Source organism: Arachis hypogaea, chromosome 1, assembly GCF_003086295.3.
Source record: "Arachis hypogaea cultivar Tifrunner chromosome 1, arahy.Tifrunner.gnm2.J5K5, whole genome shotgun sequence".
In the NCBI taxonomy this organism is placed as follows: Eukaryota; Viridiplantae; Streptophyta; class Magnoliopsida; order Fabales; family Fabaceae; genus Arachis; species Arachis hypogaea.
Window position 1 is genome coordinate 58,017,113 of NC_092036.1, and position 13,383 is coordinate 58,030,495.

The 13,383-nt window shown below is 34.1% G+C and overlaps 1 protein-coding gene across 11 annotated transcripts; it reads left to right on the forward strand.

Annotated features, from left to right (window-relative positions):
* Positions 1-810: 810 nt before the first annotated feature.
* Positions 811-6,885, forward strand: LOC112804858 (malate synthase, glyoxysomal). Of its 11 annotated transcripts, none has more exons than XM_072198564.1 (6): positions 811-1,704; positions 2,577-2,675; positions 3,148-3,863; positions 4,692-5,017; positions 5,112-5,442; positions 5,980-6,885. In XM_072198564.1, the coding sequence occupies exons 3-6, from the start codon at positions 3,474-3,476 to the stop codon at positions 6,634-6,636; spliced, it is 1,704 nt and encodes a 567-aa protein (XP_072054665.1). In that variant the 5' UTR covers positions 811-1,704; positions 2,577-2,675; positions 3,148-3,473; the 3' UTR covers positions 6,637-6,885. The 11 variants fall into 11 exon arrangements, with proteins under 11 accessions (XP_072054665.1, XP_072054666.1, XP_025703356.1 ...); XM_072198565.1 differs by having other exon boundaries at positions 3,368-3,863; XM_025847571.3 differs by having other exon boundaries at positions 3,426-3,863.
* Positions 6,886-13,383: the final 6,498 nt, after the last annotated feature.

Sequence of the window (13,383 nt, forward strand, 5' to 3'; positions counted from 1 at the left end):
TAGTAATTTTTGATATTTTTAAAATTGTAAAAAATATACAAATTAGACCGTTTAAAAAATATACAAATTGGACCGTTTAATTTGTGTTTAAAAAATTAAAAAATTTGGAATATACAAATCGGACCGTCTAATTTCTATACCTCAATTTTTAAAATCTTTTTAACACAAATTAGACGGTCCAATTTTTGTACTTATACCAATCAAATTAGACAGTCTAAATTTCTGTACTTTTAATAATATTAAACTACTCTTCTATACTAGCCCATGACAACAATAAAGAAGTCTTATGGTCCACAAATTCGGCCCAATAGAATACATAAATTCAGTTCTAATTTTAGTCTTTATTATTTTATCTTATATTATCTTTATGTTATCTTCTCTTTTTATCTTATCTTTACTTTTATCTTTCATTGGACAATACTTTATATATATTTAGTTTTACCTTCGTAGTTTACAACACTACACTTTAATTCAATTCAAATTTATCAACAATCAATAAAAGTTTGCATCTTTTCTTTTCCTATTTTTTCACAATTTTATCAAACAAATCAGACGATTCAATTTCTACCTTTTTAATTATACGGTTCTATATTTAAAAATGACACTCCAATAATTTACATTTTAAAAAAATTTCATTACCATTTCAATATCAAAAACAAAAAAATGTATACAAATACAAACAACACATTCTATTAAAATAAATAAATAAAAAATAAATCATTCAAATATATATTGGTACAAAGCTAATTATCGGCATGGGGGTATGAAGAGATTGCATGACTATATTTGCTCAAGGGATGAAGTCTATCATGGGATAAGAGTGTGGTGTTGTTGAATTTTGTGCCCTCATTGAGAAGTGTGATAGGTTACGCCATTGATGATGTGGGTGACATTTGTCTTGTAGAACTAAAAGCCAAGGTTCTGAAAACCGGTTCGAACCGGACGGTCGAACCGGTCGAACCGCGAACCGCTATCATTACGGTTCGGACAGAAGGCAAAACCGGCAAATTTGAAAACCGTCGTTGGATCGTTGAACCGGCCGGGAACCGGTCGGTCGTACCGAACCGTGACCCGACCGGTTTTTTAATCTTACCAAAAACGCTGCGTTTCGCTGTGCAGGATGGCAACCCTAAGTTCCCTAACCCCCTTCCTTCTAGTCTCCAGCCTCCACAACGCGAAGCAGCAGTCCAGAGTCCAGATTCTCTCAACCTCATCGAAGCCGCTGGCGCATGTCCGTCCAGCCACCGCCACCGTCCCAACTTCGAGCTTCGAAGGCAACGGCGCAACGTTCGTCCAGCCACCGCCGTTTGAGCTTCGAAAATCGAAGCCACCGTCGCCGGTCTCACCTCTTGCCTCCGTCGTGCAGTCACTTCCCGCCGATGGCAGCTCTATTCCACACGACCACGTCGGCCACCTTCCCCGAATCAAGAATCATTCGTGCATCGTGCACCCCCATTAGCCCCTTCTGAAGAAAATCAAAGAGAACCCTAGCCCTAGGATCCTTGCCGCCGCCGTCCCCAGGTTCTCGGCGCCTCCACTTCTTCTTTTTCTCGCTGTTCGGAACCCAGGTAGCTTGGTTCGTCATCCCCATCTTCCCTGTCTTCTCTGTTCGTGGCTTGGAGCAGCTCGCCGTTGGGTCGCCGCTTGCTGTCGCCTTGCCTATTGTCGTCGTCTCGTCGGTTTCCATCCGTGTCTCCGTCGAAGGTTAGTGATGGATCTGTTTAATTTTGCTTCTGGTCACCGATGGCTCTGTTAGTCTGTTTAATTTTGCTTCGCATTCGCTCCTTCCTTTTAATTTTGCCATTGCCATGGTTAGTGGTTACTGATGAGTGATGAGTGATGGCTCTGTTTAATTTTGCTTCTGGTTACTGATGGGTCTGTTTAATTTTGCTTCGATCGGCTCCTTCCTTTTAATTTTGTTCTGTTTACTGATGAGTGATGGCTCTGTTTAATTTCTGAATGCTTGGTTCTTCTTGTTCTTTTTAATTTCTGGAATTTTTGTTCAAATTTTTGTGTAATGTTTTATAATGTTGCTGCTTTGTAATTATTGGTTGCTGGGTGCAGGTTTAGAGTCATCACTGTTTTGGAATGTTTATGTACTAATGTTTATTGCTATTTTGTCATTGTTGGTTGCTGGTTGCTAGTTGGAGGTTTAGTGTGATTATTGGTTAATATTTTGTAATGTTTGTTGCTGAATGCTGATTGTTGAGTTCAGATATGGTCTTGTTGCTGAATGCTGTTTGTGCTGAATGCTAAATGTTTGTTGCTGAATGCTGTTACTATTTTTAATTTCGTGAATAATTTATTAATTTTATTGTTCTTAACTTCTGTTCTTGTTAAAAAAAATTGCAATTGGTGATCTTTTGATTTATTGTATGTCTCATGTTTTTAATTTCACTTTGCTTCTAGGCTTTGAAATCAGGTTATGATAACTGTGATGCAATTATTTAGTTGGATAACTGATGTAATTATTGAGTTCTAAGAGATTGAGTTTTTCTATTCTATTATTAGTAAGACATGGATAGCTTAGTATTTTCTATTTCTTTCCCTTACTTCTGAAGTTCATTGTTTCAAAGGTTCAGTATTGGCTTCAACTTTCAAATAGGAATTGGGAGCTGGTGAAGATAATAACATCTTCTGGAACTGAGTCTGTTGTTTCACTGCCTGATAGAAAAGTAAGATATGATCTAGAATTACCACAGTACACAGTGATGTTTGTTCTATCTAGCTGGACTCACTGAGACAACTGAAAAATATTCTTTTAATTTAACCTTGTTAATCATATCTTGTAAAATTCAGACAAAAGCAGGGCCTATTTTGGTTGCCATAAATCCCTTCAAGAAAGTTTCTTTGTATGGTAATGATTATATTGAAGCCTACAAGCGTAAGAATTAAAAGGGCCTGTTTTGTTTTACTTTTTGACTTAGCTACATTAAGGCAATATTCTCTGTCTTTAACTTCTGCACTGCAATTCAATTCAACTATTTTTAATGAAAGTATAATTATGTTAATTGCCAATATATTTGCTGTAAGTATTTGAGTATTTTGATGATTAATTACATTTAGTTGGTGATATGTTATATAGGGTTTTAAATTTGAAAGATACCTTAGGATGTTTATTTATAATTTATTTATTATTTTATTAAGGAACGGTTTTTTCGGTTGAACCACGGTTAGACTGGTTGGACCAGTAAACCAGTGAATCAGTGACTAAAACGATTCGATGATCGGTTCGGTTTTCAGAACCTTGATTGAGATAATTCATTTCCTATTTTGTATCGGTTTGTATGATGACTCTGATTGTTTTCGTAACATTACCTATCCAACTTGCTCCCGTTTCTCTATTGGCTCTATAAATCCTAACTAGCCCTTCCCCTCAAGACACATTCCATATTTTCATACAAGAACCAATACTATTACTATAGGCACGTAGAAGGGGAAACAAAGGTTAATAAAACAAAAAAAGGAAAGGGATGAATACTGGAACCTATGGATATCCCAAACAAGGAGTGAAAAAGATTGATCCGTCCTATGATGTTCCAGAAGGAGTGGACAATCGGGGAAGATATGATGAGGAGTTTGCAAAAATCCTCACAAAGGATGCTCTGAAGTTTGTTGCTGAGTTGCAACGTGAGTTCAGGAGCCATATAAGGTATGCTCTGGAGTGCAGAAAAGAGGCAAAGAGGAGGTACAATGAAGGGGCTCTGCCGGGGTTCGATCCGGCGACGAGGTACATAAGGGAAGGGGAGTGGGTGTGTGCACCGGTTCCACCGGCTGTGGCTGATAGGAAGGTAGAGATCACAGGACCTGTGGAGAGGAAGATGGTTATCAATGCTCTCAACTCTGGAGCTAAAGTCTTTATGGTTAGTACTAATTACCAACACATCTTTATGCGCATTTGCAGTGTTTTACGATGGGGTATCCATTTTACATGGAATAAAATGTGTCGACTCATTCATTATTTACTATTGGACTGGATTTCAGTAGAGTCTATATTCTATTCATTGAAAGATAATGGATAAGTCAACAATATTGTATATCTAAAATGAATGAATTAGTGAAGAAATTAATTAAATGATAAAATGAGAGATAAATCAATAATCATCATTGAATTTGTAATTCTTATCATGTAAACTCTATTATCTTAATTTAAAACTGATTAATATTTCACTTTATTATTTTATTAATTCTCTCCCTTTGAGGAGTTTGATCCAAAATCAATATATCAAACATTTATTTAGTACTTCCTTTAAAAAAAAAAAAAAAAAACACTATACTATACGTAAATTGTATAATCGTCACTCCACGCATGCTCTTACAAAAAATAATTTTTTTTTACCAGTACACTTGATTTTTAGATATTTTAGGAGTTATGAAGATGGGCCAGGATAATGATTAAGAGGAGATATTCCTATCTTATAAGAGATGTGAAGTGCTAGAAACTAACAACTTTTGTGATTTGTAATTATCAATTAATCATTATTAGTATTTTTAATAGTGTGAAAATTTATATAATAATATAAAGTTATTTATTTTTTTTTATTAAATAATGATTAAATTTTAATAAATGTGCTCGTCCCTAGACTTTCTCATAAGAGATTGTGTTTATGTTGGGGTGATGTTCAAATAACATTTCAGATTTGGAACCAAAACAATGAAAAGTTGCTGTTTGTTAAAATTTCGATTTGTAGGCTGATTTTGAAGATGCACTCTCACCAAGCTGGGAGAATCTTATGAGGGGTCAAGTGAACTTGAAGGATGCAGTGGCTGGGACTATAACCTTCAACGACAAAGCCAGGAACAAGGTTTACAAGCTCAACGATCAGACAGCTAAGCTTTTTGTCAGACCAAGAGGTTGGCACCTACCCGAGGCCCATATTTTCATTGATGGTGAACCAGCAACCGGTTGCCTTGTTGATTTCGGCCTCTACTTCTACCACAATCATGCACCGTTCCGCCAGACTCAGGGTGCAGGCTTTGGCCCTTTCTTCTATCTTCCAAAAATGGAGCACTCAAGGTAAAGAACAAAGCTAGCTCTAGCTGAAAGCTAGAGATTTTATGTTTAGGAGTTTATATAGAATACAATCAAACAAGTAATTTGTGATTGACAGGGAAGCTAAGATATGGAATAATGTGTTTGAGAGGGCAGAGAAGATGGCAGGCATAGAAAGGGGAAGCATACGGGCCACTGTTCTGATTGAAACACTTCCTGCTGTGTTTCAAATGAACGAAATTCTGTATGAGCTGAGGGACCACTCCGTTGGTCTCAACTGTGGCCGTTGGGATTACATTTTCAGTTATGTCAAGACCTTCCAAGCTCACCCGGATCGGCTGCTCCCGGACAGGGTTCTTGTTGGCATGACTCAGCACTTCATGAAGAGCTACTCTGACCTTCTCATCCGGACGTGTCATAGGCGTGGCGTGCATGCTATGGGAGGCATGGTATGTATATGTGATAAATTTGGGAGAAAATGGTAATGTCACTCTTTTTCTATAATGTCACTCCATACATACTTTTGCATTGTATGTTTGCATGAATTTGTAGAAAAAATGAAGGAATAAAAATAGAAATGACAATATCCATTCTCTGAATTTGGTTCACTACAAGAATAAGTTCTCCAATGTCAAAATTGCATATGGCTTTAACAAACATGTTTTCATTGCTTGGACAGGAAAATAAGATGATGGCATTGAAATCAAAGTATAACATGTTAAGTTCACATGAAATTTTGAAGCTGACCAGAGTTTACTACTATGCAGCATTCTTAATTTCTAGTGGTAGTTCTAACTTTTAAGTGAAGGGTATATGGACTATATAATTTAGATGCTAACTGACTAGTATCAAATTGAACATTAAGGATAACAATCACAAGGCTAGATTGAAAATTTAGCTGAAATTGTTTAAACCAAATTGAGGCAAGCCATACATGAAGGTGGTTTTTTGTTGAAAATGTTTCTTAAGTTTATATTCTTTACCAGGCAGCTCAAATTCCAATTAGAGATGATCCAGCTGCTAATGAGGCAGCACTGGAACTGGTAAGGAAGGACAAACTAAGAGAAGTAAAGGCAGGGCACGACGGAACATGGGCAGCACACCCCGGTCTGATACCAGCCTGCGTGGAGGTTTTTAACAACAACATGGGCAATGCTCCTAATCAGATCAAGGACGCGAAGCGCGATGATGCTGCAAGCATAACTGAAGAAGACCTCTTGCAAATACCTAGAGGTGTACGTACAATGGATGGTCTCCGCTTGAATACACGTGTCGGTATTCAGTATGTGGCGGCATGGCTCACTGGATCTGGTTCAGTTCCTCTTTACAACCTCATGGAAGATGCTGCCACTGCTGAGATTAGCAGGGTGCAGAACTGGCAGTGGATCAAGTATGGAGTGGAGTTGGATGGGGATGGACTCGGAGTAAGAGTGAGCAAGGAGCTCTTCAGCCGAGTGGTTGAGGAAGAGATGGCTAGGATTGAAAGTGAGGTGGGAAAAGATAAATTCAAGAAGGGAATGTATAAGGAGGCTTGCAAGATCTTCAAAAGGCAGTGCACTGCTCCAACACTGGATGATTTTCTGACCCTGGATGCCTACAATTACATAGTCATACAACACCCCAAGGGACCAGCAAAGCTTTGAATTTTGAAATGCTTCATTATGTCTAATAGTTTGCTGTTAGTTTGGATGGTGTCTTATACTCTTATGTAAGACGTTAATTCAGTCTTTATATTTTCATTATATTTATGTACACAAGAAACAGGCTCCACCTAGTGGGATAAGGTTTTGTTGTTTTATCATGTACACAAGAAAAGGAGGAGAAGGGAAAGTTGAGGTGTTGCTATTTTAAATAAAGATGGAACATTGCTATCTGCTTGAGCAGAAACTAAACCCCGTAACCAAGATTAGTTATGAGTTTCACCATATCAGTCTTCTGCAACCTAGTTTTAGAACGATAACTCCAAGATTTTCTTCCTCGTGGATTCAGTAAGGGGATAGGAGCAAGTCATGAGCCAATATAATGGTTAGCTAAAATTTTCATCAATTAGATAGGAGTTGGTTCAAAACTTACACCCAATCAAAAGCCAACCCAAAAATAGAAGCTTCTGGATAAGATTCTACAGCTTCAATAATAGCATGTTCATGCATTTTCTAAATCAATTATTCTTCATATACAAGTTATTTACACATACAAGTCATTTACATTCATGCGACCGGCCAAGTTCTTCTCCTCCTCCTCCTTCTTCTTTTTCTCTTTACACTTCGTCATCTTCTTCTTCTTCTCTTTTTTTTTCTCTTTTGTTATAGTCATCTTCTTTTTCTTACACCTCTTCCTCCTCCTCCTCCTCCTTTTTTCATTGGACTTTTTTATTCTTATTCATTTTTCTCCTTCTCGTCCATCATCTTCATCATCATGATCATCATTGTTATAGCATCGTCGTCGTCTTATATGTATCGTCGTTATCGTTATTGTTATCGTTATCGTAGAAATTTTGCTATATTAATAACATTGCCTGATCCAAAATTTTTGCCATAAAATTTTCTCAATTTGTGTAGTTACAGCAAATTTCAGGGTAAAACTAAGATATTTAGGTGTATTTAAGAATTTTCGATGAATTTGTACTGATAAATTCTGCATAATTCGAAACTCTTCTTCTTTCTCCTCCTCGTCTTCTAATGCTTCTTTTTTTTATCATCATCACCATCTTCTTCCTTTTTTTTTCTTATTCATCTTTCTTTTCTTGTTTTACATTTTCAACTTTCTTCTTGTTTTACTCTTTCTTAACAAGAATAAAAGAAAAAAAAAATCAAATAAAAAAGAAGAAACACATAATGCTGCAAAATTACTTGGAAGAGGATGAACCTACATTCATTCAACTAAAAGAAAAACAGAAATAAGGAAAAAAAGAAGAAAAAAATACAGCATTAGAGAAAATATTTTTGTGTAGTTGCAGTAAATTTCGCGGTAAAACTAAGATATTTAGGTGTATTGTTTAAAAATTTTCGGTGGATTTGTACTGATAAATTCTGCATAATTCAAAACTCTTCCTCTTTCTCCTCTTCATCTTCTTCTGCTTCTTATTCATCTTTTCCTTCTTATTTTACCTTCTAAAAAATATATAGAGTACTGCAAAATCAATAGAAAGAGAAGGAGGAAAAAAGTGCAGCAACAAAGTGTTACATACCCTGGGGGGAGGGAGGGAGGGAGGGAGGGAGGGAGGGAGGGAGGGAGGGAGAGAGAGAGAGAGAGAGAGAGAGAGAGAGAGAGAGAGAGAGAGAGAGAGAGAGAGAGAGAGAATGCTGAGTCAGTAGCAAAGGCAGCTTAAAAAGGAAAGAAAATAATCCCTTTACCTTATCATTAATCTAGAAGAAGCAATAAAGAAAAGAGAGGAATAATAAGGCAGGAGAAATGTGTAATCATATGAGTTGAATGCTAATTATGATAATTAATTTAGGGAATGCAATAAAAGAAGGAGCTGATTAGGTGAGAGGTAGGAAAAGATTTGGAAAGGTCTAGGCTAGGAGAGAAGAGAACTCTCGAAATTCTTCTATTATCTTTTACTATTCTATTGTATTTCTGTATTTCTATTAAAATAAATACCAGTGTAACAACTGGTATCAGAGCACCGATCTTAGGTGTTCTATGCATGGTTTCCACGCGAGCTGCCATGAGGTCGAGGTTGGAAGTTTTGGAGAAGCAAATGGAGGAGATGAGGGAGGCCAGAATCGTTCATTGGAAACTCAAAACCGATCATTTGAACTCTTATCCACCAACCTACTAAGACAGGTGAGGAAAATGCTTTCACAACAACACCATGACCAGGGAAGAAACGTGGCTGAAGGGAGAAACAAGGGAGATGGAGAAGGTTCAGAAGGCAGAGGTGGCGGCAATAATGAAGGTGAAACAGAACAGAGGAGATTTGAGCCTACCAGGAAGCTTGACATTCCCATCTTCTCGGGAGATGATGTAAATGGCTGGCTGGTGAGATGGAAAGGTATTTTCGTATCACCCAGGTGGCTCTGGCAGAAAGAATGGACTTTGTCACTCTTGCTTTGGAGGGAGAGGATCTCGCATGGATGGAGTGGTGGGAAGAATACACACCATTTTAGACATGGAGACGATTCAAAGAGGACTTATTGAAATGTTTTTAACCTGGAGCTGCTCTCAACCCCATGGCTCTGTTACTAGAGGTGAAACAGGTGGAGGACGTTGCTTAGTATAAGCAAGAGTTTAAGTCTGCAGTTCGAACGCAGAGAAACCTGGGAACAGAGGCTCTCATGTGCATCTTTGCAAATAGACTCAAAAAGAAAATTCAAGCAGAGTTGGAGGTGGCTCAGTTTGATAATTTGCTAGCTTAATTGGATAGAGCCACGTCTATTGAATGGCAAAATCAAGCATGGAAGGAGACCGAGATTGACCCTAACGGCAAGAGGGTGGAGGGGTTGCCAAAAGGGAGCAGGTCAGGCAAATCTGGTACGGTGGGAGCTAGATTTGGATTTTTCAAAAATCCTAGTTTGGCGAAGTACAACACCCATAACGACAGAAGCGAATCGATGGGCAAGATTGGATCTAACACAAACAGAGGCACCCCTACTTCTCGTACAGATCTTAACACCAGTTCGAACGGAGGCAGCAGCATTTCTCATTCACCGACGACTCGTAATAGCGGCACACGGCGGCTCTCGAATGAAGAGTGGGCAGAGAGATAGAGGAAAGGGTTGTGCTTCAGATGTGGAGAGAAGTGGGAATCTGATCATAGGTGCTTCATGAAGCACTATCAAATCATACTCCTAGGAGAAGATGCAGAATAGGAGGCAGAAGGAGACGTAAGGATGAACTAAGAGACCCATGAAGGAGAACCTGAATGGGAAGAGCTGCAACTGTCATCATACAATTGCAATTCAAGAAGCCTTTCCTTTCTTCCACCTTGAGGACAAGGTGATGCTCCAAGGGGAAGGTATTGTTACATACCATGGAGAGAGAGAATGCTGAGTCAGCAGCAAAAGCAACTTAAAAAAAAAAAAGAAAATAATCCTTTTACCTTTGTCACGGCCCAAAATTAACCATGACTGGCACTAAGAAAAATAGTCACTTAGCAAGCTTAACTAACTTAAATATAAGTTGAAAAGAAAATTACAAATATTTTACAAGTATTAAAATAGTTAGTTATACATTTTTAACAAAAATATATAAAATAATTACGAATGCTTGGATCCTGCTTATGACATATGGAGCATATACATCTAGAAACCCGACAAAGGGGAAGTACTTGTTGCAGATCGTTATTCTTGAATAGAAAGTCTCACATAGTCAAGTATTTGTTCCTAAAAAATATTTAAAAAAAACGGAGTGAGTTTTACAACTCAGTGGCTAGACAATCTATCTATAATCGACATGAGATCATATAAACATTATTATCAAAGTAATTTTAATTAGAAAATAATAGTTGATAATAATAAGTGAATCAATAAGAGAGTTCTCATACAGAAATCAAATCAAAAGTCCACACTTGGGCGGCTCCACCTTTATGGGTAGCCCTTTCCTCTTGTGTGTCCTAACAAAATAACAGATCTAACGTGTGGCCTACACGTTAGGCTAGCAACACCCCTGCCAGCTGGAGTTTGAGTTAGATGCATCTAAGTTAACGTCATAACCGCCGTTAACTACGGTTCTCTAATACGAGCCTCCCAAACCAATTCAAAACATATAATTTCAAATACAACAAATATTTGATCTTTCAATATATAAGGTATCGAATAAAATCAAATCAAATCAAATAATACAATTGAAATATTATTAAATAATTATTTAAAAATTTGTCTCACATATAATTCATTTTTAATAATATTTATAGTTAAAGAATTCTTTTAATTAATGTATATTATAAAAACAACTAAAGCTAATTTAAAAAAATACCGATAAATAAATAATATTTTTTGAATTAATTTTTAATAAAAAAGATTAATTTCATTCAAATTTAAAAATTAATTATTATAATATATATTTAATATGAAATTCTCTCACTATTAAATATTAAAATAAAATTAAATAAAAAATTATTATAGAATTAAATTTATTAATTTAATAAAAATAAATAAATATTATCATAATGTATTACTGAAGAAAATTTCAAATTGTACTTTCCCCCACAAGTAGAACTGTCCCTGACTGCTAACACTAGCAGACGATGTGATCAAGTTCTTGCGTGCTTTTAGTTCTACAAGACAAATGTCACCCACATCATCAATGGCGTAACCTATCACACTTCTCAATGAGGGCACAAAATTCAACAACACCACACTCTTATCCCATGATAGACTTCATCCCTTGAGCAAATATAGTCATGCAATCTCTTCAGATACCCCCATGCCGATAATTAGCTTTGTACCAATATATATTTGAATGATTTATTTTTTATTTATTTATTTTAATAGAATGTGTTGTTTGTATTTGTATACATTTTTTTGTTTTTGATATTGAAATGGTAATGAAATTTTTTCAAAATGTAAATTATTGGAGTGTCATTTTTAAATATAGAACCGTATAATTAAAAAGGTAGAAATTGAATTGTCTGATTTGTTTGATAAAATTGTGAAAAAATAGGAAAAGAAAAGATGCAAACTTTTATTGATTGTTGATAAATTTGAATTGAATTGAAGTGTAGTGTTGTAAACTACGAAGGTAAAACTAAATATATATAAAGTATTGTCCTATGAAAGATAAAAGTAAAGATAAGATAAAAAGAGAAGATAACATAAAGATAATATAAGATAAAATAATAAAGACTAAAATTAGAACTGAATTTATGTATTCTGTTGGGCCGAATTTGTGGACCACAAGACTTTTTTATTGTTGTCATGGGCTAGTATAGAAGAGTAGTTTAATATTATTAAAAGTACAGAAATTTAGACTGTCTAATTTGATTGGTATAAGTACAAAAATTGGACCGTCTAATTTGTATTAAAAAAATTTTAAAAATTGAGGTATAGAAATTAGACGGTCCGATTTGTATATTCCAAATTTTTTAATTTTTTAAACACAAATTAAACGGTCCAATTTGTATATTTTTTAAACGGTCTAATTTGTATATTTTTTACAATTTTAAAATATCAAAAATTACTATATTAAGACATATTATTTATATTATTTTATATCTAAATTTTTTAGTCAATTTTTATATTTTATAAAAAAATATTTTTATTAATATTTGATTTAATGAACTTGATAAATAAGGCGATTATTATTTTTTAATATTTGATTTAATGGTGAAAATAATATTTAAGTAATGAATAAAAATTATACCAAAATTTGACAGAATGAATATCAACCTGATGTATATCAAAATTTGTGTCTTCTAAAAGCATTACTATTTCCTATATTTATGTAGGAGTAATATTATGTATTTAAATTTTTTTTATGAACTAAATTTAACTAAATTAAATACTAAGTTTTGAAATAATATTAATCATAATTAATTTTTATTATATTAAATTAATTTAATTAAATTTAATAAATAAAAAGATTTAGGTATATAGTATTATTTTGTACGAGTATTTGTTTAAAAAAAATAGAAAGCTATAAACTTTATTAGAATATAGTCGTTAGAATAATATGAAATATTCATTGATTATTTGACAATTTATTTATCCAATAATCAGCAACAAGTTCTATTAGTAGTATTTTTAAAAAAATACTAAAGACTAATATTTTAATAAAAAATAAAAATTAACTAAATATTATCTCAATGCAATATAAATTTAAAAAAATATTAATCACTTAATTTGTTCGTTGTTTTGTAGGAATTAAATCTTTTTAATTTTTTTATTTGAGAAGATAAAATATGATTATTTATAAATTTTTATCTAAATAAAATAAATTAATTATTTACTCAAATAATCGATTATATAATTTTACTGTTTTAAATATTAGTTATAAGTTTGCTGGCACAAAAAATAAAAACGGAATTTATAATGTTTGCGTTGGTGCTAACAATAAAAATAGCACATAATTCTCTTTCAAATTTTGCTGCTGTTGTCCGGGAAAATAGTATATAAATTCCGCTTTCCTTGATAATAATATAATATATACACACTCGTAATAAAATTAATAAGTCTAATTTTAAGAAAATAAATTAAAAAAACTAAATAAATGTATACTAAATAACTTTTATTAATTTATTTTTCATTCCACTAATTTAAATAAATAAATTTTAAATTTAAATCGGTATCATCTTTTACAACTAAAAATTAAAGCTAACATACATTAAGTGTATATCTATACTAATTTAAACAAACTTATCCCTTAATCTAAATAAATACATGTTAAATTTAAATCTTAATCATCTTGACCGCTAAAAATTAATACTAACATCCATAAACAATGCAAGT